Raw genomic sequence first — 26,484 nt, 5'->3', positions numbered from 1 at the left:
TTGCAGGAGCTACTGGCCAGTTCTCGTATAACCCAATACTTTGCAGAAATCTGTCATTGTCACCATTTAGGTACGCTTAGGGAGAAAGGGGTACATTATACATCAATGAATAGATCTGACAAGTTTAGGTTATAAAATGCATTTTTACAAATACAGCATGTGTATTAAATCTATTTATTTTTAATTTAATAAAATTGTGCATATCCAGTCTTTAATTTACAAAAAAAAATTCTCATCAGGTTTGTGTGATTGTTAGTGTAATTGACTCTGTTTTGTTCTAAACCATGAAAAAAATCCTATTCTATTTCAGCTTCTAATAAAATGTGATTTTTGCATTTTGTTTTCTAATCCTTTATTAACCCCTTAAGGACAGACGACGGATATATTCCGTCATGATTCCCTTTTATTCCAGAAGTTGTCATTAAGGGGTTAATTCATAGCTCCTGCATGTTTTGTCACATTGGAACTACCGTATGTCTGCATGTGGAGAACAGTTAATGGCACCTGGCTCTGTTGCTCAATATATTTGTCCTGTGACTTATTTAGCAGGGATTTCTAGGTATGACTAGTGCTATAAACCACATTTAAAACGGTATATCGACTTGCACTGAAGATAAATTACTATCTCTGGCTTTGATGAAGCTGACTTGTTTTGTTTGGAGATTTTAGCACATCAGTCTGGGATTAGCCCGAGATGATTTTTTTTAAAATAACTTTTTATCTGGTTGCATTTCCTAACTAAATACTTTATTATTATTCTTCCTCTACGAGAATTCCGTGAATTTGCTTGCCTGAAGAGTGTTCCCCTCCATTGAGGCAAAATGCCAAAGGTTGTAGTCTCCCTGTGTCAACACTACTACAACCACTGTCCCGTTATCTGACTGCAACTCCCACTATCCATTTTACCAACAACGCAACTCCCACTATCCATTGTATTACCACAGCCTGCGTTACCAAAAACACAGCTCGGACTATACAACATCCACTAAAATGTAAAATTACTGTGGGATTGGCATTCACAAACTTAGACCTACCATGCAAACATATATTACCTGCCTTCACAAACACTGTCCTTTGTGGGTGAATGCACACCTGCATTTACTCTCTCAGCCTTTACAGAAAGCCTGACGTATACTTGTCCTGACATTCCTCACAAAGTATGCAAAAAAATACAATCCCAAAATGCTGTGAACTAGTGTTTGTGGTTAAAAAGTTACTTTTAAGTGTAAATCGTAGATTAAAGCTTACAATTTTACGGTGTTTATACCAGTCTTTTGTGCTTAGAAATGCAATTGCTTGTATGAATCACCCTGTCATTTTTTTTTTCTAAAGAAATTAACTAGTTTAAAGTGGTTACAGAACCACATTGTGGACCAGCTGTGCATACACGCAAATCCATGTTATTCACCGCACCTGTGTGTGCGCATTCATGAGTGATGAGAGAGGGGTAGACTGTTAAGCTGTTGGCGCGCAAGGTGCATAGAAATATTTGGCCACTTTAAAGCCCTATGGTGAAGCCAAAACTGTCTTCTTTATTATGACACCTTAACCTGAGGATTGTATAATACAGTTAAAGAGAAACTGAATGGGTTGGCCCATTGTCACTTAGCAACATTATTACTGTAGTGATTGTGGTACTTGGAGATGTCCCGCAGAGCCCTTGGCACCTTCATTTCCTACTGTCTGTCTGGCTTGCTTTTTTGTTCCACGCTGGGCTTGCTTATTTGAGTGTTTGTCATTGCTCTTTCTCACACAGAATATTTATTTTAGACAGAATATATACAGGTACAACATTGTGAGTAGATGGATTTGCTAAACATTAACCTGTCAAATGTCTTGCGAACTCCGATACCTCTAATGCTAATTTATGTATCATGCAACCTGTTATGTAAATACTACAGATTGGTGACTCAGATTCGTAATTATTAATTTAGTCGCCTTCCATGCTGATCACCCTGTCCTATTATGAGTGACAGAAAGTTTTGCAATGTTAAACACGTGCTAGAGCGATTCACACTTTCAAGTCTGTTGTAATTATCAGGGAGATTGTAGCTTTTCTTAGGTTGTTTATATGTACTTAAAGTGTGTTGTTGTTTTTTTTGTTGTTGTTTTTTTTCCAGTTATTATACAGTTCTGTAGGATTTAACATTGTCTAAATAAAACTGTTGTCTGTTAATTGTGCATTTATATAAAAAATTGCTACATAATACACAAGTCTTCCTGCCGGCCACTAGAGGTTCCTTCGCATTTTGAACAGTCTGAATTATTTCTGACATTTTGATATCAAATGTCTGTCATGGTGAAGCATTAGTCGATGCTTCCTGTTGGAGGAGCATTTGATTGGACGCATGGCACTTGCATATATACCTTTAAAAGGAAATGGAGAATCTCACCACGAAAGGCTAAAGGGTTACTCCAGGGTTTGAGAAATTTGCTTTGAATTTATGAACCAACAACAAAAATACAATTCTTAAAGAGACACTATAGTCACCAGAAATACAAGGGCTTAATGTAGTGATTCTGGTGTCTATAACCTGTCCCTGCAGGCATTTCAATGTAAACATTGCCTTTTCAGAGAAAAGCCAGTGTTTACATTGCTGCCTAGTAACACCTCAAGTGGCAGTCACTCAGACTGTCACTAGAAGTGCTTCCTATCTCAGTGCTGCATGGAGATGTTGAACGTTCCCCATAGAGATTGAATCATTTAATGCATCTCTATGAAGAGATGCTGATTGGCACAGCAGATCTTGGTGCGCTAGCGCAATAGCCCCCAGATGCTTTCTTATAGGAAAGCATTGGATTACCTGACATCTTTAAGCCGTGGAGGCGGGGACAGCAGCAGCGAGACCTGCACGGCGTGGGAAAAATGGTAAGTGAAAACACCATTCCCATGCGATCGGAGGGGGACATTCACCTAAACAAGCGCACTCATTGACACGCTCACACACTCACAAATTGTTTTCATTCAATTTAAGTCAACCCAGCAATCCTACCTTTGGGAGAGCTGGAGTGGGTAGGCTTTCCCTGGTGTCCAGCTGGGCCTCCAGTCACCTTCAAGCGCTTCTTGCTCTGCTCCCTCCTATTCCCACCCCTGGTATCACTGTAGGATGCACAGAGGAGCACACCAAGAATATTAGCACTCACTCGCCGCCCGGCTTCATTTCTTACAGCCTGCCCTCCACCTGCCTGACTCCACTCACCTCTGAGGGAATGGGATGACAGATGCCAGGACAAAATCCCTAGTTGCCATGGTGACCAGATGCCTGGGTTTTATCGAGCCCTGGGTTAATCCAAACACCATGACCACCTATGCTTTCAGAGGTGGGCATGTTGTGAGGAGTCTGTGCAGCATTTCTGCTTGAAATGCAACAGTACTAAGATATTTGCAGTTTTGTGCCGTGGACTAGTTTTGGGCTGCCTTTTCTGAGGAAAAAAATAGATGTGTCATCAGTGTGCATTGCATGCTGACGACACATGTTCTCAGATCATGTATGTCCCCTCCCTCCATTGTTTCAGTCTCCATGCCTCCCTGTAATATTAAATTGCTGCTTCCAATCCCTCTGACAGGTAAATCTTGAGACTAGTCCCCGGTGGAGGTGGATAATTATTTATGGGGGTAAAATAGGTCTACCCGCCTGTATTATTTAGGGCTCCCAGTTGTGGCTAATGGGTGTGGGCTGGTGTGGACAGTAGGTCCACCGCCCACTTTATCACTTAGTGCCCCACAGCTGCCAATGTGTGGGGCTGGGAGGGGTACAAGAGGCTCTCCTCCTTATTATGTTGGGCCCCCACCTGCTGCCAATGGGTAAGGGCTGGGAGGACACCATGTCCTTCACTTTTATTTTATTTATTAGCCCCCAAATGTGGCCCAAGCCGGTAGCTCCTTCTTGTAATTGTAACAAATTTAAAAATCAAATTGCATGGCTGAAATTTCATCCAACAAGCAATTCTCTTTCTTTCATTTGTTGTAATTTGTATTCATCTTTCGGACAAACTGACGAATTGCCGAAAATACAGATGAAAACAAATGCCCAAGTGTGTTATACACTCACACATCAACATGTTATATGGAGCTCTTAGAAAAGAGGGACATTTATGGAGCATAGAAATAGAGGTATGTGTCCATAATAGGGACTGCCTCTAGTATATCGGGACACATAGGAAGTATGTGGTTTTCAGTGGTTTATTGAGATGTAAATTCCAGCAAAATGTTGGTTCTTCATTAAAGAAATACCTTCGGCTAGAAATTACTCTTTTAACCCCTTAAGGACACATGACGTGTGTGACATGTCATGATTCCCTTTTATTCCAGAAGTTTGGTCCTTAAGGGGTTAATGAAAAGTGTATGTGTGTGTTCGTCCCTGCAGTACATGTTCTGAAAAATGTCACTATATACACTTGGTAATACCTACATCTACTAGTGGCTGACAGTAGCGACATTTTTAACACATTTTCAGTAATTGATTCTATTTGTTAACCTGCGTAAGAGTACACCAATGCTGGATTCTGTGTGCATGTAATGTATCCTCAGGGCTGCAGTGTAGGTTCTGACCCTAAACTTGTTTTTAAAGTGGGGTACAGTAATCTTAACAACAAAAGCAACACCTCTAAAATATGCAATCTTATCTTCATGTATTTATTTTTGAGGCCTCTTTTGATACACATATACAACTACACAATGTGGTATTGACACCGATTTTATAGGGGATTTTCTATGTTTTTTTTCAGCGTTGTAATTTTTAAAGTAGGACCAGTCCCCCTCTGGAAAAAAACTTAAAAAAACCAAACAAACCTTCCGGTGACATTAATGTCTGTGCTTAGAGGGAGGAAATACTGATTACGAAGGTACAAGTGGATCCTATTGTGACATGGCTTTCATATAGAGTAAGATCCCAGTGACAAAGGTCAGAGCTGTTTGGTTTTGCACCACAACCCCCAACTCCATTATTCGCAAAAAGAAGAGTTTTTATATTGTATGCCGCTTACAGTGGGGATTCAAGCGATTTCCCTAATGGTTTTATGTTAATTGCTCCTTATGTGCTAATTAAATTGGCAAATCACTTACTGGTCTCTCTGTGTGCATATATTGAATTTACATTCCTTGACAAACACATAACAAGTCACAGGATTTCTCTCTTCCTCTCACTCTACGTGGAATATACTTGTTATACGTGGACGTATGTTTTGTGGATTGTTTGTGGCTAAAAAATGACTTGTTTTGTGACTACTTCTGTAGAGGAAAGAACAAGCATGGAAATGAGTAATTGGGTAACCAACAGTAATGTATACTCAAATATATTGTTTGGAACATTTTTACTGAACAAAAACATTGCGTTCCGCAGTATAACTGTGTGTACCCCATGGACATTTATCACATCCAGATTGACCTAACTAGCACACACGCATACATTTCATTTAGTGATCGGCTAATAGTTTTTCAGGCATAGTGTTGAAATGACATTTATTTAAAAAGGTTTTCTCAAAGCATCCATGATGCTGCGTTGATTATAAATACTATGTATTTGTACAAAGTATTTAATTATCTGCTTCCCCTGTGTTTCACAGCTAAAAGGATAGCACGTTAATGCATTAAAAAATTCAAGTTAGATATAGTATTTTACCTTTAAAATTCCTGGCTTTGGATTTGCCGCCTCTGCATGAAGCTCAATCCAAAGCAGTAAGAGACTCATTTTTATGGGAGGGCTCAGCATGTCCCATAAACCCCAGCGCATCAACAGTTAATGTGATCTATATTTCATATATCTGCTTCCGAACAAAAGCCTGTTCTCCTGCTGTAAGGGCCATCCATAAACAAACACGCACAGTGTTCCAGATTTGATCCTGAAGCGAATTGTGAGTTGTAAATATTTCTGCACAGGGCTGGCAGCTCCACCAACTCCCTTTAACCCCAAAATTGGAGCCTCTCGGTTTAGTAAGCAACTTAACATACTGCAACATTGCAGGAATAGGCTGCCAGTTGAGGGATAGAAGGAATTGGTTTTCTTTTGTAGTTTCAATTGTAAAATATTGTGACCAAAACTTTAGATTACTACTCGTGGTTAAGGCGTGTGATCTGTATTGTGTGACTCATACGCCCACATTAAGTTATCTTAAATATAACTTTATGATTTATCGCTGCAATCAATCTCCACCCACAGCAAACCTCTACTACTGACCTAGAATGTGTGCGTTTCTTCTGCAGTGCTTCATTTACACACATTCTGTCCACACTCTTTATTTAGTCCCTTTCGTTCTTTAAGGAAGCGTTCACTGTGCACCTTTGAGACCATCACCACTTTTGCTGTAGATTTGTCACTAGTTGTTTCTATTCCTTCAGAGATGCTGTATTTGTTTTTTTCTTTCTAACATCAGATTATCCCTCCAATGGCCCACCACCCACACAGCCTGCAGGGAGCAGCAATATTTTGTTCAAGTGGGTGTTATAGTTCTTCTAACACCCTTCTCCCTTCCCCTAGGAAAGCAGAGATTCTCATCCAATCAAAGAACAGCTTTGACCCTCTCTTCCAACACTTTTTTTTTTTTTAAACCACACTTAACATTTAAAGTGCACATTCACATTTTTTTTATTTTATTTTATTTTTTCTGTTGTGCAGGTGGTTACAGGATATCGACATACGCCACAACAGCGTGATTCAAGGTTTACAGAAGTTAGGCAGTGGCATGAAATTTTGCACATTTTTATATATTTAGAACAAGCTTGGTTAAACGAGATATTGTGTATATTTTTGTGTGTTAGGATGAATAACAGTCGATTGGGTGTCGTTTATATAATCATGTTGCTATCGGTTAGATTGAAGTTGTGTGGACATTTTAAGAGTCAAGAATGTTAACCCTGTTATACATAGCGATTGGTGTCTAATTTTGCATGACAGTTGGTTGTGTTCAGGGTGATGCGTAATGTGTGGAGATATGCCCAGTGGGTTACAGGTCGATGGGATTGCACCTTATAGGGCGGCCAGCCAGATATCTATGTATAGTTAACAAGATGTTGTATGTCCCGGGGCTGCAGGATGTTGTATGACCCAGGGGCTGCAGGATGTTGTATGACCCAGGGGCTGCAGGATGTTGTATGACCCAGGGGCTGCAGGATGTTGTATGACCCAGGGGCTGCAGGATGTTGTATGACCCAGGGGCTGCAGGATGTTGTATGACCCAGGGGCTGCAGGATGTTGTATGACCCAGGGGCGCACTAAACCTCCAGTTATGGGAGGCAATGCTATATACGTGGTTAGGAAGGTAGCCCCACCATATATTGCTTGGTATTCGTTAAGCTAGGCAAGGTAAGCAAAGAAGAACACCCAGGGGACTGTAGCTCGAAGAGCCAGCCTCTCCCTGGGTCCAGTGCCCCTTTTGCTCTGAGGACCCTTGCTGTCGGTCTGTAAACTCATAGAGAGACATGGTTTTTGAGGGTACAGAATGGTAGTTTGCAGGAGCTGCTCGTGTTTGCGACCATCCAGCTCGGCGGTCCGGTCCAGCCCCCCCCCCCCCCCCCCCCACATTTACATTTTAAATTATGTATTTATTTAAAAAAATAAAATAAAATCTGTTTAGACCATAGAAAATTCACCCAGATATCATACCTGAAGTGATATTCTACAACCCACGTTGCCTCTAATGTCATAACATGGTCTTCATCTGTATTATACATTGCAACAAAGGGAACTGCAAAATCTGAGAAATCTCAATGTATTTATAAATGACTATTCTAACCTGTATTTACCAGATGCGGAGCTTGTTCGGTTTTTCCCAATACAAGAAATTCAGTGTATATTAAATACGCCCAGTTGGGTATTTAGCTCCCTGAGTACCAAATAGGAAAACGTTTGCAAACTAAGCTTATATTTTCATCCTGCCAGACGCATTTGTACATTTTTGTTTTTAAAGGACCACATTTGTGTTGTTCGGTTACTTTATCTGTGTAATAGAATAAAATGCTGGTCGTCGGTAATGGGTTGTAAAACACGTTCTAATATTGTCTTCTCTTTAACTAGAGCTGTTCGTTGTAAATATTTCATTAGCTTTGAATTAGGCAACACCTTGTGGATCCCCACGCTTTGTTTGTTTAAGTGTTCGTGCTAAACTCCACTACATAAAGGTGTTGATTCACCTTCTTACCTAATAAACACACTTCTATGACCAATCTTTTTAAATACTGGGCTAATAATTAAAGCAATAATTCTTAACCAATTCCTCACACACCAACAGCCCAGGCTCTGTCTCTATCTGAAAAAGAATGTCTAACACTTACTTTTGTTTTGCCTTGGGGACCCACTGCGTTAAAGCACTCCAGTCCTTTCTGCTCTTACGTAAGAATGGATGAATGCATATTATTAGCTGGGGAAAATGCATATATAGCTTGCACTAGCCAAATATCTCAAATATAGACAGAGAAACGGGAACACGGTGTGCACCATTTCTGGTTAGGATGTTTAATGCTGGTCTCTTTGCACACGTGCCCGTTCCAACATTCGTAGCAAGTTGTCCCATGCAGCGATTGCTGAAGTATTGAGTTTTGAAAGGAAGTAACATTTTAACTTTGTTTCTAAATGTTTTTGATGGCCGTCTGGATATAAAAATATTCGTTTTAATTTGGACTTCGGGTTTAATTGTTTTTGTATTTTATTTTTTTTCTAAATAGGGAACTGTATAGGTAACGCAAAAGTATATTATTTTAAGCCTTGACCACAATCAATAAATAACCAAGCAAAGATTATTGGAGTGCAACTATCACCAGCTAAATTTGCACATAGTTAAAATAATAAACTAGATCACAAAACCCATACAGGGTTATTTACTAAAGGTAGAATTCATAGTGAGTTTCAAATTTAGTTTCAAAATAGCCGAACTGGAAACCTTCTCGAAGTCAGCTATGCTGTCCATTTGACTACTCTCAAAATGACCTTTAGTGGTTAACCCTGATAATGTCTGTACGCCATGTTTTTGGGACCTTTTTATTATTGTTTGGAAGATGATGGGGTGATCTGTGTCTCTAGTGCTATAGTCTCTAATCTCAAGAGAAACAAATAATTTGCTTTTCATAGGAAATCAAATGATCAGACTTCCAAGAAAGGCCAGATGGTTTTGCCTGCCATTACAGAGTGCACATTATTAAAAAAAACAATCAGATTTTTCTGTACGGACTCACGTTGTATTGTGTACATCAGCTCATTTCCTCCAGAAATAGTGTTTCGATTGATGAACAAACTCAAGCACTCTTATACCTCATTGTCCGCTTATTAGCAAATTTTAGTCAAAACTCTGTCATTTTGGGAGTAGTGAAGTATAACCATATGTTTCCTGTAATATTATACCTGATCATACCATTCCCAATGTCTTAGTGAGAACCGTTTATCAGCGCTGTGTAATCCCATGGTGAGCTGGGTTCAGAGGGGAATGGTTGGTTGAGGTTTATTACGTAATTTGTAATGTCACCTATTTAAGAAATAGACCAAATGCAGTGTGTGATTTTTGTCTTGTTGCAGGTACCTTTTATACACCAGTGGGGATTCCCTAAAACAAGCCAAAAGCAGAGAGCGCTTTCTAACATGTTGGTTTTCTTCTTCTAGCTCAGCATGTGATACCAAAACTAGACAAAAGGTGGCCGTAAAAAAGCTCTCCAGACCTTTTCAATCCCTGGTTCATGCGAGGAGAACCTACAGGGAGCTCCGTCTGCTCAAACACATGAAGCATGAAAATGTGAGTTTCAAACCTTTCTCTTCCGTAAAACCATCACAGAAATATTGATGAACAAAAATACATCAGATCCTTCAGGCAAAAAAAGTTCAGTGTTGGGGATGACTGTATTTTGTGAATGAGGACTGTTCGTCACACTGCTCTATCACTGCAGTGATGGTTAATAGCCGCCCGCGTGTCCCATAGAAGAGGACATAATGAGTCTTACGTGGAATGCCATCGTAACTGTTTTACAGTCTTACTAGGATGGTGGGGGGGTATGGTAAACACAAGTTAATGCCATTTGTAGTATTCCCATTTCCCTGCATCTCAGAAGGTGATATAAAGCCCATACATCAATCAGCTCCTATAAAGACGTATTCTTCTGTGGACTGCTGGATCTTACAAACCTGCGTACATATATTTTTCAAACATAAACCTGTATTATTTTTTTTCCTTTCTTCCTGTTTCCCACTCCATTGCTGCATTTTACACGATGAACCACTATTAAGGCATAGTATTGGTTTCGCCAATATAAGATCCTAACACCATCTCATATTGTTTTATATATTAACACAATTTATTTTTTAAGGTCATTGGTTTGCTGGATGTCTTTACACCATCTACTTCGGTTGAAACCTTTAATGAAGTGTAAGTAATATTTCTGTTTGTTTCAGGAAAAACAAATAGATGTTGTTGTGTTTTTTTTGTGGGTTTTTTTTTTTTTTTTTTTTTTTTTTTTACAAAAAATAGACTTTAGGGAGGTTCCATAACGGGTATCTGGATATCCTGTGTTTTGCTTGAGGTTGGTTTCCAGCTTTGACTTCTGAAGCAGTGTTTTCCACGCGCAGAAGACAATATGGAAATCTATTGCCCTTTCTGTAGGACAGGATCAACTCAGCAAATACATTGTACTAACCAGTGGTTTCACTGTACTGTCTTATGGGACATTTAGGGAATCAAGCATATAAAATAAATGCAGATGACACGCATTTATATAATCAATCACATAATTTAATTTTTCCTCCTTAAAATAACCTATTCGTAGCCTCGTAAGACTGATGCTCTACTTGCTTTTGGTGCCTATAGGTTCTATCAGGGTAATCCCAAAGTGATTTAATTCATAGTCCATTTGACATAGAATTCCAATGACCTGCCTGGAGTGGAATGCATAGAGAGCTTTCTGAAAATCAATGTACAGTGTTGTAAATTAACGAGCATTGAGTCAGATGACTGACATTCCAATCAACGGTGTCCAAAAGGGAAAGTGGTAAATGGCAAGGGATCCTTAAAACTTCAATATACATGTATTGAAAATCAATAAACTAGCAGAAGCTGAAAGCTGTGGCCATCGCCATTCATTGGCTGACCGCTCTTAGCCAATGACTGACACTCTGTGCAGTTTAAGTTCCATAGAATTGATATTTGCAAACATAGAGCTCTAAGTCCGAACTGGTTGACACCCCAATGGCACAGCAAGAGGTGGTAGTTACACCTCTGGAAGCAGAGAGGATAAACACTGTATGTGCAGCTCTTCCAAACACATCAGTGAAGTGGTCATGGTGGTTGGAGTAACACTCTAAGAATAAACACTTTTTGGGGAAGTAGCTTATGCTTTATTGATCCCAAACCTTTACGTTCTTATTGTTACAGGTATCTAGTGACAAACCTTATGGGAGCTGACCTTAACAACATCGTGAAGTGCCAAAGGCTTACGGATGACCATATCCAGTTTCTTGTATATCAGTTACTAAGAGGCCTCAAGGTAATTTTTTTACCACATCTTTAAGTGACTTTTTGATTTCAATTCTTTCAACTCTATAGGTACAGCAGCACTAATTAAAACTTTTCCGTGTAGAATTTTAATACACAGTTCCGGCCATATATATAAATGTAATATGTATTCAGTATATACTGAACTATAATGCTGGAATACCTATTTAGGTTTCCAACCCCTCTCAGGTGGCAATGAAAAGGTATTGAGAAAAGATATGGTCACCTTCATGGCTGAGAAAATTAATGTTGATGATCTCAGCCAATCCAATGCTTTCCTGTAGTAAAACGCTGTGCTGCTCCAATCAGCAACTCTTTATTGAATGAGTGCCTCTCTCTAGGGAGCATTCAGCATTTCCATGCAGAGCTCGTAGGTGCTCTGCATGGAGGCACTGAACACAATGGGCTAGGAAGCACCTATAATGGCTGTCTGAGTGACTGTCACTAGAGGTGTTGCTAGTCAGCAATGTAAACACTGCCCTTTCTCTGAATACTTGGCATTTACATTAAAAAGCCATGCAGGGACATGCTATAGACACCAGAACCACTACATTAAGCTGCAGTTGATCTGGTGACTACAGTTTCCCTTTAAGTGGGAAGTGCTCCAAGGTATATTTGTTTGCATATTCTTGCTCAGTGTGTAACTCTGGTTCCACTGGTGGTATTTTAATCATAATGTATAAAACTTGCAAATGTTTAATTGTTATTTCTCAAAGAATATATGAATGGTGAGCCATGTTCTAATCGTGAGCAGTAATCATTTATTGCGATCAGTTTCATATTGTTGTATAATAAGCAAATTATGGTTCTACCTGGTTTTCTGCACATTCAGCAGAATGTAAGATTTTATGTACCTTGTTAAAAGCAAAACATATTAGAGATAGTGGCTGGAAGCAGCATGTAGTGCATGAATACAAATACGTACAGAAGAGAACATCTCGTTAGTCATAAAAAGATAGTCTCTTAAGCAATAAAGAATATGCTGCTTCCCATCTTCCATTTATTTTACACTAAATATATTCAGTTAACCTTTATAGTGAATTATGTATTTTGTGAGGAAAACATAAACAGGCTTTGTAAGTTGTGATTCTCTGAAACTATCCCATCCAACGGCTATTGTACATGTTCCAGTTGTGCAGGGTTAGACAAGAATAGCTTTCCCCTCTGACATGTTTGAGTGAGGAGATTTTCATATAGCTGCAATGAGAACTATCTAATATTAAGGTGAAGGCTTGGCACTCTCCTTACAAAAAAAGAAATGTAAATCTATTGCCTGGGTGCAGATCTCTGGCGTCTAATATATAAGCAATATAGAAAAATGAGATTCACTCACAGGTCTTCAAATACGTGAAAAAAACTGGTGCTTTATTAATCCATAAAGAGTATACAAAAATCGACCGACGTTTCGACCCTGCCGGGTCTTTTTTTAAGAGCCTTACATTAACCTTATAACAATTTGTTTCCTTTTGGCAGTATATCCATTCAGCGGGAATCATCCACAGAGTAAGTAAAGCACAGAATCTTACTATCAGAGATCTTGGCTTTAAATACGTTTTGTTATATGAAATCGGTTATAAGGCTGTTTTTATATCTTTTGCAGGATCTGAAGCCAAGCAATTTAGCCGTCAATGAAGACTGTGAATTACGGGTATGATGCTGGAATTCGCCAATTTGTAAAAAGGAAAAATAAAGCATGCCTCAAACTTTATTCCCTATTCTCATCCACAGAGGATTTTGTGGTGTAACATTATTTTTGTTTGTTATGATGTAGATTTTAGATTTTGGCTTGGCGCGACAGACGGATGATGAAATGACCGGATACGTTGCCACAAGGTGGTACCGAGCCCCTGAAATCATGCTGAACTGGATGCATTATAATCAAACCGGTAATATTTCACAGCAGAACTGTGCTATAGAAATGATCGCAGTGTTGTCTATACCAAGACAGATCAACATTGGTCTATGCATTAGCATGTGGGGTCCATGGCCCATGATGCTTTTAGAATAAGGATTAAAATAAGCTAAAGCACCAACACCACTTTAGCATAATCTGTTTTGGTATATTTGTTATGCATGTGCAGTGCTATCTGCTGTTTTGTTGTTAAATATCTTTGTTTATGCGGCCCTAACTGCACCTCCAATGGCTGTTTGCACTTGGCAAATTAGCTTCCTGCTAAGTGGCTGCTGCAGTGGAGACAGGGAGTTGTTCCTAGATAAGAAGTCAGAAACCACAGATTAGTGGTTATGGTGTTTGAAGTGTTACTTTTAGATAGGAAGCTGTGGCCTTTCAAATGCTTAGTAAAAGTTTGGTCTAATAGTAATGACGGCAACAAAGAAAGCTTTATCCGTGAGCAGTGAAGCTAGAGGTGTATGACGCTAATGGCTGTGTAAGTAAATTGAAGACTGCTGGGTATGTAGTAGAGAATGGGCTGGAGAGCATTATCTATTGTTGAGGAGAATGTTTAAGCTTTTCATTGCTGTATGGGGAAACTATAATTTTTTTTTTTTTTGTATGAGAGGTTTACACATGGTTTTACAGCAAATAGGGTGGTATTCTAGACTGAGCGTTGAATCTGATAAATATAGGCATTGTAAGATAAGTATGCAGTTGCCATAGTACATGCGGAGGAGAATTTATTGTAGAGTAACTTCTTATGAAGGTATGAAGGAACGTTTTATTTAATTTTTTCGTGATTGTGAGTACTGAAGGGGAATGCAGATCTATCGCTAGACAGAAGTGAAATTATTGATTCAAACATAATTGCATTAAACTAGAGAAAACACTTTGAGGAATGTTAAGCAGCAGTGACAGGTTGATTCTTGGTTGATAAGACGGAGAAGAAGATCTTGCTGCTTTCTCATGTGACCATGAGCGTGTGAAAAGATGTCACCTGCATATTAATAGCCTTAACCAAAACATTTTATCTCTACATGTGTTTGGAGAGATGATGTCTGGGTGTAGAACACTGCTTTGGGGTGCTCCTGCAGTTGGGTGCACAACTTTTTTAAAGATTGTTGTATTGGCATATGAAAGTTCATCGTTTGGGTAGGGATCAGGAATAAGGGGGAAGTCTGTGATTTGGATAGCCACAGAAAGTCTGGGCCAGGTAAGAGGAGGAAGACTTGACGTTTTGTAATTGCGCTGACCCAGTTGTAAAGCCATCACTATTCCTCCCATGTCCGTCACTAGGCTATTTTCTCTTGTCCATTTTTTTTTTCTGCTTCCACCACAAAAAATCCAAGAACTGACTGTTTACTTGCTGCCTAACATATCCCACCCCTTTTTACTGATATCCGTTATTCACTTCACCTCTCAGTGTTTTTAATGTTGTAGCTGATCAGTGTATATATTTCTGTAATTGATATAATTGCAATAACATGGCACAGCAATATACTTTTTTTTAATTATTATTATTTATTTAATTTTTATGACTAAATGAGAGCATTTAGATTCAACATCTTTATTGAGGTGATACATTTTATTTTGTAACATACTGTTTGTTATAGCCACAGTTGTAGAACAAAACATTAGACCAAACGGTCTAATGGGTGGCGTTCCTTCCAATATCTTACCTACGTACCAGTTTACAAAAACCACACTAATCACCCGTTAAAAATATGGGTGAAGAACAAGCACACAAACCGGTATAGAAAATACCCAGCAGGCTCTAAACTGTAGAAAACAGGACTCCTCCCAGTCCTCGCAATACAATGTAAATAGAGAAGATCTACAGAACAGAAAAAATAAAAGACTCATAGAGTAGTATAGCCAGTATACATTGAATCACCTCTTTATAAGTTGCACTCACAGACATAAATTGATAGTAGGCGTATCTCAATAGTGGGGAGACGATATGAGATCCTCAGCATGGATTTATGGACATGTAGGAGAGAAATAAACCACAAATAAGTGTAGATGGTATATGCAATATAACCTGCACTACAATAGATTGCACTTACGATTTTGTAGTGATATATAAACATATCATCAGATATTGTCCACGGCCATCCTCCTCCAGTCGATGTAAAATAAGTGGGATACCGTATCTAAGTTATAGAAACTATTAATTAACGCAAAAAAAAAACCACAAACAAAATTATACAATAAAAGCCTTTCTACAACAGTCCAACCCTACGCGTTTCGTCCGTAACAAATCGGACTTCCTCAGGGGTAATTGTTTACAGGATCTCCCGTGCAGCTGTAAGATCTGTAGATCTTCTCTATCTATGTACCAGTTTGTGGTTTTTTTTGTTTTTTTTTTTTCTCACCAAGGGAACTCAAGTTTGCTTGCCAGGTCTGGTAAAATGTTTTTAATTTTTGAACATGTGCCATTAATTCTATCCAGTACATTTGGAAAGGAGAAGAGCGTTTGACTTTAACTTTGGGGCCTCTGACTCAATCCATTTACCCAAGATCGATTTCCTAGCTGCAGGCAGGACTAGAGAGATACATTTAGCATGAGCTTTGAAGGAGTGTGGCAAGATTGTGATTGGAGTCAAATAGGGTTTGACCTCTTCCCAAAACTGGCTCACTCGAGGATATTACCAAAAACAATGGTAAAGATCTGACTCCTCGCCAATGCATTTTGTAGAGTCTGTCTCTCCCTTATCCTTTGTGTATGTTATTATGGTGAATGATAAGCATAATGAAAAATGCTCATGTGCATCTCATACTATGGTATAAGAATAAGTTTGTAGAATTAAAAAAAAGATGAGATAACATGTCTGCAACTTCCAGGGCTGAAAAATGAGGGGTCCATTTAGATGGGGCCCAGTGAGGTGTTGCCAATGATTGCATTTATAAAAAGACATCATTTTTAACCCTGTTTTGGTTTAATACTTGTGGCACTAACACTAAGGAAATAGATCAGTTGCAGAAACCTGTTTATTGTGGCTCGTTCTCTCACGACAATTTGTTTGTTTTCTTGCAGTTGATATTTGGTCTGTTGGTTGCATCATGGCAGAGCTATTGACAGGCAAAGCACTTTTTCCAGGAAATGACTGTATCCTTTCTATGTCGTTTAAACTGAGGCGTGTTCTAAAACTTTAGCATCCACATATTTTATTATTTCTTACCACCATCATGTTTTGTCTTGTGTAGGATTGTAAATTAACATTTTAATTATTCAGAAATGTTCATCGCGTTTTCTGGTCCACTTGAAAAAAATAATTTTGTTAAAATACGGTAAATAAAATAATAGTTAATGCATGTAATTGAAAGAAATAGTGAGGAATTTACAAAGGTTCTGTGCATTTTCCTAAATATTTGTAGATATTGACCAATTAAAAAGAATCATGGAAGTAGTCGGAACACCCAATTCTGAATTTCTCATGAAAATTTCATCGGAACATGTACGTTTTTATTTTTTTTTTATTTTGTTTTTTTGCAGTGTAAAACACAATAATAAACTGAACTCCTATTCTCCCTTACGCACAGGCCAGACGATATATCGAATCATTACCACATATGCCTCAGCAGGAGTTAAAAGAAGTATTCCTTGGGGCTAATCCATTAGGTAAGTTCATTTAAAGGTTCATTTAAATCTGAATCCAAAAAAAGATTATTTTAGAGTTATGGTCCCCCATGCGGCTTTTTATTTTATTTTTATCTATTAAACATTAAATGTCTATTCCAGCACATTACAGATGCACCACTGCAGCCTGATCTCCCCCCCCCCTCTTATGAAGTTATGGAGGCTGATTCTGTCCAGTAATATAACATTGAGGACAAATTCCACCCATACAATGCTTGACGCACTAAAACTAGTTCCTGTTGGGCACACATAGCATCTGGCAGTAGTCCATTTGGCCAAATGATTTAATTACTTCCAGTGCTGAGCTTCTAGTGGCTGTTTGTGGGACAATCACTAGAAGTATGGAAACTGCAGAATGTCAACTGTGCCATTTCTCAGAAATGCAGATTCTGTGTATATGCCCCTAAATCACTTGCTTAATGTGAAGTGAGTTTGGTGCTTATTCTGTCCCTTTATATGCACTCAACTTCCTAACCTTTTTTTTTTTTTAATAGAAAGATAAATAGATATCATAATGCAAGATTTAAACATACTAAACACATTATTTCATACTCCTTCTCTGTGGGTTCAACATCAATGAGATACATTGCAGGACTGGGAGATGCCTTATCAATTGTTGCATCTCCCAAAAGCTAATAGAAAGTTAGCAATTGGCTGCAATAACATTTTTAGTAAAATTGTTTCTTTAGGTATTGGCTTGCAGCACCATACACAAGTTGCATGCATGCATACAGCACTGCTTGAGAAAGTTCCAAGTGCTCTTGTATGCATGTTTTGTTGGGTGTCCATGGGCAGCATAGCGTGTTGTTTTTGTTTTACCTCCTGCTTTTCAGAAGTACTGGATTGGTGTTTACTATGGTGAATGAACAAGGAACTGTCACTTCTTGTCTTGTTTTGTTTTTAGCCATCGACCTGCTTAAGAAGATGTTGATATTGGATAGTGACAAGAGGATAACTGCCACTGAAGCTCTTGCACATCCTTATTTTGAGCAGTATCATGACCCCGAAGACGAACCTGAAGCTGAACCTTACGATGAGTCCATGGAGAACAAAGAACGCAACATCGATGAATGGAAAGGTAGTGTCACCTTACAATGTGTAGATATATGGTATCCCAAAGCCATGTACAGCTGGTCCTCACTTTGCGACCTACCTGTTTTGAGACGACTCGCACTTACAGCCAGCTCTCTAGCGTGGGGGTTCAAGGGATTCCCCACGTAGGAGAGCTGGACTATGTTCGGGGAATTTTCCCTGAACATAGACCTGCACTGGTGCGCATGTGCCTCACTTACCAACCAATTAGTTTTACGGCCAGGTCGTAAGAACGGAGCCCGGTCGGTAAATGAGGAGCATCTGTATATTCTACCACAGAGAACTGTAGCAGTCTTTTAGTTTCAGTTGAACTTACAGGCCCATTGTACCATTTTTGGACAAATTTTAAGCAAGCCTCCTGATGTTAGTGGAAATCTGGGAAAGGTTCACTAAGCATTTATTTAAAAACAACCAGTGTGTTTTCCCAAATTTTATAAGTCTCTTTCTAAACCCTTCCTTAATTCAGAATGTCTGCTCCTCTGTACAAGTCATGTGTGAATCAGCTCCTATACCAGGGGCCTCATGCCCAAATCAAGAGCAGTTTTTTATGGTATATTGCAAAGTAAGGATTACTTTGGTTAGATTACCAGGTACCTTTTAAATAAAGTGCTAGGGTTTCATTTTTTACCCATCATCCTGATGGAATTTACATACAATTCTTTATGGTGCAAAACGCATTTTGCACCATAAAGAATTGCACTAAGGACTAACGTTCAGACTAAGGTCTTGATTTTATTTATTCCTTTTTATATTTTTCTGTGCACTTTACAATAAAGCACTTTATATTTATACTTCCCACTGAGAGGACATTCTATTACTTGAAACCTCCAAGCAGCATAAAGAAGGGAGTGGGAAACCTCTATTTCCCACAAAGCTGGAAGTTTGAGCCTTATACATTGGCTCTACGCTTGTGAGGGAATTGTAGATTATGCTAGCTTTAGTGTACTGATAATCTTAATTTTATTAATGACAGGAGGCGAGTATTTGCTTAAGACTTTCTTTACTTAAGCTTCACAGCAGCACTTTTTTACTTAGTAACAGGATAACCAATCAGAAAAATTTAACATGGTATAAAAGTCCCTCCCTGTGACGTCACTTCCTCTTTCTGGCTGCGAACAAAAGGAACGGGAAAACTGTAAAGGGAACCGATGAGAAATCCGGAAAAGCCAGACGAGAAAGTTGATGCTTGAGAGGGAACAGGAACGAAAACATGACTTCTAGTAGAGCTGAGATGAAGCTTGAGATGAGACAGCAGCTAGACTTGTCCTCTTGAGGGGCTTTACGCTGAAACGAGAGAGCAGAGTCGAAACCAAGGATTAATCCGAGAATTGGACTTCTAAAATTATGGTGTCCAGTAATTTAGAAAAAATCATATATAATAGACCACCTCCCCTAAAGTGTTAATTTATATAACCATGGAGAAAAATCCTTAGCCCCCCCTGGTAGAATATACATAGCGTGTTACTCATATCTTAGATAAACTTACCTAAAGAGGCAACCTAAGGGGGGGGAAGAAACGAAGGTGAATGGGTGGGAAATACTCGCCTCCTGTCATTAATAAAATTAAGATTATCAGTACACTAAAGCTAGCATAATCTACAATTTTATAACATGACAGGAGGCTTCGTATTTGCTGTTTTAACGCTCCCCCAGGAGGGCTAAGGAAGCGTGCCCAGCTGGACGAAAGTAGAAGTTGCGGAACGTCTGTTCCCTGGACCAGTCTGCTGAGTGAAGGATGTCCCGAAGAGAGGCTCCAGCGTTGAATGCTCCTGATGCCGCCGCACCCCTGATGGAGTGGGCTCCGAAGGAAGTTTCAATCCCGGCTAGGGAGAGCAACCACCTAAGCCATCTGGCAAGGGTTGTGGTTGATACGGGATGATGGGGTCGGACGTATGAGATCAATAGTTGGCTGGAGGAGGTTGAACGTAGAGAGGAGGTGACTGATAAATAACGAGAGAGAAGAGAGACCACACACAATTTTGGATGGTTAGGGAAATAAGGGTAAAAAACTGAAGAGGAGTTTGATTTTGTCCGTCTGGATACGGAAAAGGTGACACCTTCTGGGGAGAAGTTGATAGCGTTATGGTCGAATGCTCGAACGTCTGATACTCTTCGGAAGGAGATGAGGCAAAGTAACAGAGTGAATTTTGCTGAGAGTTGACGTAGGGTTAGATCCTCGTTGTTCGGCCAAGCTTCAAGGAAGCGAATCATGACATTAACGTCCCATAGGTGGGAGTATTTCGGTGTTGGGGGGCGAGCTAGTTTAATGCCCCGCAATAGTCTACAAACCAAAGGGTCCTGGCCAACCGGAGCTCCCTCTAAAGGCACGTGGGCCGCTGAAATTGCTGACCGGGCAACGTTGATGGAACGGTATGAGCGGCCTAAGTCGAATAGATGTGAGAGGAAATTCAAAATGAACTGTCTAGGGGCTGTAAGGGGATCGGTATTCCGTTCCAGGCACCAATTGCACCAAGCACCCCAGGAGGAAAGGTAGCATCTTCTGGTTCCAGGTGCCCAAGAATCCCAGAGGAGTTCCTTAGTTCTCTGCGATAATTCTCCGAAATTCCAGGATCCCCTGAAAGAGTCCAAGCCACTAGTTGGAGGTGGCCCTGAATTATCATCGGATGAGGGTTTCCTTGGGGGTCCTCTAGCAGGTTGGGCCATGGAGGTAGAAGGAGGGGATGTTGGCAGGATAGGTCCAGGAGATCTGGGAACCATGCTTGGCCCTGCCAGAGCGGGGTGAGCAGTACCAGCGTGACTTGTTGTCTGCGGATCTGGAGAAGGACTCTCGGGATCATTGCGAAGGGAGGGAAGGCGTAGGCTCCCGTTGTCGGCCACTTTTGAAGGAAGGCATCTACCGCCAAGCATTCTGGGTCTGGTAGCCAGCTGAAGAAATGTGGGACTTGAAAATTCGTTCGGGAGGCGAAAAGGTCCAGAGTAAACGGTCCTCGGAGCTTGGAGATGTGGAAGAAAACTGATTCGTGCAGGCGCCAGTCGCTGACGTCCCTCCAATGCCGGGAGAACCAATCCGCAGTAATGTTCGTTTCTCCCGGGAGATATTCTGCTCGAATTGTTATGTTGCGTTGGAAGCAAAAATTGTAGATGTCCTTTGTCACTTCGGATAGGGTACGTGATCTGGCCCCTCCCAGTTTGTTGATGTATTGGACAGCTGAGATATTGTCCATTCGAAGGAGGATACAGCAGTCTGAGAGGTGGTTGGCCAGACTGCGGATTGCGAACGAACCTGCAATTAACTCCAGACAGTTGATGTGGAGAGAGTGTTCTGCCGCGGTCCATGGTCCCCCGGTGGAAGTTGCATGACAAGTTGCGCCCCAGCCTTGGAGGCTCGCGTCTGATTCCACCACGAAGTCTGGAGTGGGGCCGAAAATTGCTTTGCCATTCCAGGCAGACATGTGGCGGAGCCACCAGTTGAGTTCCTCCCTCACCTCGGTAGTGATCGGGACCCTCTGGTCGTATGATGGATGGGTCTGGAGGAACTGAGCCTTCAGACGTTGCATGGCCCGATAATGGAGGGGACCTGGGTAGATCGCCTGAATGGAAGCCGAAAGTAGGCCTACAATCCGAGCTAAACCTCGGAGAGGGATATCCACTTGTCGAAGCGTCTTGCGTAGTTCCTTCCTGATCGCAGTTAGTTTGGCTTGAGGTAGGCGGAGAACACAGGTAGAGGAGTCGATCTCGAAGCCGAGAAATTGAATAATTTGGGATGGAGTCAGTGAGGATTTCGCCTTGTTGATGACGAATCCCAAGGATTCGATCAATGAAGATGCGTAGTTCGTTTGTGACTGTAGACTGGATGCGTCGTCGCAGAGTAGTAAGAGGTCGTCGAGGTAGATTAGGCAGCGAATGCCTCTTGCTCGAAGATGCGCGGTGACTGGTTTGAGTAGTTTGGTGAAGCACCATGGAGCGGAACTCAGGCCGAATGGAAGGCAGGTGAATTGGAAGACCCGGTGGTGCCAAAGAAAGCGGAGGAAACGTCGGCTGGATGTATGTACCGGTACGGAGAGGTAGGCATCCTTGAGGTCGAGTCTGGTGAACCAATCTCCTGGTCGGAGGATGTCCCTGAGTAGATGAATCCCTTCCATTTTGAAATGCCTGTATATCACGAAAGTATTCAACTGACGAAGGTTGATTACTGGGCGAAATTCCCCTGATTTCTTCTTGACTAGGAAGATGGAACTTAGGAAGCCTTTGTCGTGTGGAGCTGGTTGAATAGCTCCTTTTGTTAGTAAGGAACGTAGTTCCGAATCGAGGAGGGTGGTTTGAGCTCTTGACATTATCGGGTAATGGGGAAAACCTGTTTGAGTAGGAAGAGAATAAAATTCTATCAAATAACCCCGGACTGTGTTTAGAACCCAGGTATCTGAAGACAGCGTCTTCCACATATCTAGACAATGTAATAACCTGCCCGCATGATAAATCGTAGTAAGATGAAAGGTAGGAAGTCTCACCTGTAGGGTATCTGTTGCGTCCACGGGCTCTGCTTCCTCTTCCCCTGTCTGCTCTTTGGGTGTAGAAACCCCTTGACTGGTAGTTGGGGAAGAAGGATGAGGTGGGGGGTCGCTGGCGTTGGCCTGAGGCCCAGAAGCGGCTGACTGTACGACCCCTTGAACGGCCAGCCCTTCCAAAAACCCGAGAGGGTTGTTGGTGGAATACTCTTTTCATGGATGATTGTGCTTTGTTCAAAGTAGTGTATAAGTTTACATGCTTGTGTAACTCTTTGATATAGGGTTCTCCAAATAATAGACCCTTAGCCTTGGGGCCCAATTCTTTGGTGCCCAGATCGGTTAATTTGGCATCCATACGCAGCAGCACTGCTTTTCTACGCTCCGTACATAGGGAAGTATTTGCATTGCCCAGCAGGCAAATGGAGCGTAGTGCCCATTCTCTTATAACCGATGGGTCTAAGGGGCCCTCGTTAGTGAGGGCTTCATCAGCCAAAAGTAGAATTCTTGCCAGGGGCCCCAGGACATCCAACATCTTGTCCTGGGTGAGGCGTAGGCTGCGCTCAATGCCCTTTTTAGGGTCACGGCCAGTTCTGGCTAGGTATGTGCAGAGCATTGGATCGAACTCCGGGGTCATGGCTACCTTGTCCGGCAAGGTCGGCCTAGGGCATTCCGCTCTTAGGCGCTTGCGGACCTCTCGGTCTAGTGGTCTCCTGATCCAGAAATGGATATATTGGGAGAGATGAAATGGGAGTGACCATTCCGAAGACCGAGGATATCTGATATGCCGTGGGTCAAATAGGGGTTGACCCAGTGTATCCATAAAGGTTTCGGCGTCTTCCGAAGGGTTCTGTTCGGGTACAGAATCCGCTGTTGTGAGATCTCTATTAAAATCTTGAGGGAAAGGTGCCCCTTTAAAAGAAGCCACAGGCCAGTCTTCTTCATCTTCAGAAGAGTGGTCGGCTTGCCACTCATCTAGGATGGCCAAGGGGTGTAAATCAAAGGAGTCGTCCTCTTCCTCTGACAGAGTAGGTTGCACGGGATGTTTAGTTTTGGTGTCAGTCTGTTTCGGGCGTTTTGCCGGTTCTTTCCCCTTGCGTTTGAGGGGTTCTGGCCCATCCCCTTTCCAATATCTTTTATTGGGTTTGGAAGGGTTCCTTCTTGTGGAATCTGAATCATCCGCCTCTTCCTCAGAAGGCGGGGGCTCAGAAGTTTTTGGGTCTTTAGGCTCAATGGGCAGCACCCGAGCCAGGGCCTTTTCCAGTGAAGCGGCAACAGCCGCATTTATAACAGCTTGTGAGTTTTGGTCTTGGATTGAAGCCTCCATAGCAATAGTGATGATACCTATGGGGCAGAATAGGCCAGCATTAGAATGTATTTGAGGCCGTCCGAAATAACACAAAACTTTATTAAAATGTTTTAAAACAGTGCAAGCTGTAGCTGGGGGTCACCCAGACTTAATAACCTCAGGGAGTAATATTTCAAACCCGTATAGAGGTATAGCGGCACAGACAAAGCGGGCCAATCATGGGCTGTATATCATAACAGCAATCATAAATATATTTAGGGATTTAATCTTACAATAAATCAGTATAAATGTGATGAAAAACTCAGGTTGAATGGTAATGGGGTAATCCCAACAGTAATGAGATGTTGAATATAAACCCGAAATATAAATATTTGGTTCCAAGTAGTACTTTCAATTCACCACCAGGGGGAGTAGTATAAGCCAGTAACTCATCAAATTGAAATTACAGAGTGAGGTATTTCCAAGGGGAGTGAAATCAAGCCTAGTCTGAGGTAATATTATTATTATCTGAAAAATAGTAGTGTAAAATATATATATATATCTTTATCCAGGTGTTAGAAATAAAGGAACTGCTGAAGTGCAGTTAAAATGGCCGCCGTGCGGCTATTTGGGCTCCGATCGCGGCTCCAAGAAAATGGCCGCCGCGATCGTGCTCATGCGCACAAGGAAGAGAAGCGGCCGTTTGGATCTCGCAGAGGTGTGCGAGATCCAAGATGGCCGCCGTGCGCGCTCGGGGCCGCTGGAGGCGTTCTCCACGGCCCAGAAAGCCCGGGAAAACGGGGCAAAATATGCCGACCGCAACCCGGACTGTTAAAAACGGTATATTTGAAAATTTAAATATAATACATTCGGTAGATATACAAAACAGAAATGTAACTGTAAGAATGAGAAAAGAAAAATAAGGTAGAAATAAGAACTAAGTTAAGAGAAACTTAGGGAAAAAATAAGATAGGGTAGGAAACAAACGCCTAGGAAGTAAAAACCATATATAAAGTGAAATTATGACAGAAACGGATAGGTAAAAAATAAAGAATAAAGAATAAACCACAGAAACCACAGAAAAGTAGGAGACAGAGGCACTCTGACCTGTACTGGTGTGAAGCAGCAAAGAAAGAGGAAGTGACGTCACAGGGAGGGACTTTTATACCATGTTAAATTTTTCTGATTGGTTATCCTGTTACTAAGTAAAAAAGTGCTGCTGTGAAGCTTAAGTAAAGAAAGTCTTAAGCAAATACGAAGCCTCCTGTCATGTTATAAAATTTCCACCCACTATCTGCACTTTATTATACCACATTGGCTATACTGCACTATTGTGTGTCTTTTTATGTTTCATTTTAGGACGATATTCGTTTAAGAACTGTCTTTAACCAAAATAAGAAAGATACTCCACCTTATATTGGATGTATATTTCTGTTTGTTGTGAGACATAAGGGAAACTCACCAAGGTGTCAGAGTATCGATTATGATTTGTATTACTCACTGGGATACTGTAACTATTAACTATCCTGATGGAATTACCTTACTTACTTTAGCAGTAACAAGACTCGACTTGATTCTGGAGACTCAAATTACTGTAACAAGTGGTTGAAGGTTTTGATACATGCAATAAATATATAAATATATATATTTTTTTTATTCTTACACCTTTTCTGTTTTCTCTTGACAGCAATTGCATACGAAGAGGTAGTCAGCTTTAAACCACCAGATATTAAAATGGATAGCCTGGAAATTGAGCAATAATAATCACAGACCTCTTTCTTCATCACCACGGACTATTTACCAACTTGACTTTTGAAACGTGGTTTGCTTCTGTTGACCAAAGAAGTAAGCAAGCTCTGAAGAAATCTGCTAATGTGAACAACTTGCCTATTGCAGTTTATTAACTTATTCAATTCTTTCAAGACCGAATGCATAGGATAAAGGAAGATGATATTTTGTGGGTTTTTTTGTTTGTTTTTTTTTCTCCCCCCTTCCTGCACATTACCATTATCCTATGGAATAAAGTGCTTTTGAATCTTATTTTCTCATTACTGTACATTTCTTCTTCCTTCCTCTTTATTTTAAAAAGTATTTACAGTTTATATCAGATTTTATAATTTTATTTTTTGTTCTGATTGCTTTTGAGGAAAGTTGATCTCACACCTCATGTCCATAAATATGACGGTCACAGTGACCCAATATTCATATAAACCATCCAAAGCTGCTGAAAATTATGCTATTTGTGTTTATGTACAAGAGCGCAATTCCTCCTCATTTGCATGATCACATTAGCTGAACAACCTGTTGCAAATTATTAAGGGAAAAGTTATCACAATTCCCACCTCTACTAATACAATTTTTATTTTACATCACACAGTATGTGTCCATGTTTCTCAGGCACGATCATATCCTGCACGTCCATTTTCATAAAAATGGCCATTTATTTCCCTTAAATGTGAGATTATGCATTTTATAGTGTTATTTGTGCATGTTACATTCTAATGTGTAATGATAAAAAATAAGGTTGGGGGAATAACCCTATTGATATCCACATGAAAAAAAACCTCATGTTTTCTAGGGTAGTCTATATTGCAACAGCTTAGCCAACTTCTATCTTTGGTTGGTGCCTTCAAATGGGGAA

General features: G+C 40.6%; 1 protein-coding gene across 1 annotated transcript in view; it reads left to right on the top strand.

The window, feature by feature from the left end:
- MAPK11 (mitogen-activated protein kinase 11) overlaps positions 1-25,820 on the top strand; it is a 31,558-nt gene extending 5,738 nt beyond the window's left edge. The window contains exons 2-12 of the mRNA XM_063446802.1: positions 9,588-9,717; positions 10,286-10,344; positions 11,347-11,458; positions 12,940-12,969; positions 13,067-13,114; positions 13,238-13,352; positions 16,398-16,469; positions 16,739-16,818; positions 16,904-16,982; positions 17,905-18,078; positions 25,531-25,820. Of these exons, the coding sequence (XP_063302872.1) occupies positions 9,588-9,717; positions 10,286-10,344; positions 11,347-11,458; positions 12,940-12,969; positions 13,067-13,114; positions 13,238-13,352; positions 16,398-16,469; positions 16,739-16,818; positions 16,904-16,982; positions 17,905-18,078; positions 25,531-25,604 (973 nt within the window). The 3' untranslated portion in view covers positions 25,605-25,820. The remainder of the gene's footprint in view (positions 1-9,587; positions 9,718-10,285; positions 10,345-11,346; positions 11,459-12,939; positions 12,970-13,066; positions 13,115-13,237; positions 13,353-16,397; positions 16,470-16,738; positions 16,819-16,903; positions 16,983-17,904; positions 18,079-25,530) is intronic.
- Positions 25,821-26,484: the final 664 nt, after the last annotated feature.

This window comes from Pelobates fuscus, chromosome 3 (genome assembly GCF_036172605.1).
Source record: "Pelobates fuscus isolate aPelFus1 chromosome 3, aPelFus1.pri, whole genome shotgun sequence".
Taxonomy (NCBI): Eukaryota; Metazoa; Chordata; class Amphibia; order Anura; family Pelobatidae; genus Pelobates; species Pelobates fuscus.
The sequence above is the reverse complement of the archived record's forward strand: the minus strand, read 5'-3'. Positions and strand labels throughout refer to the sequence as shown.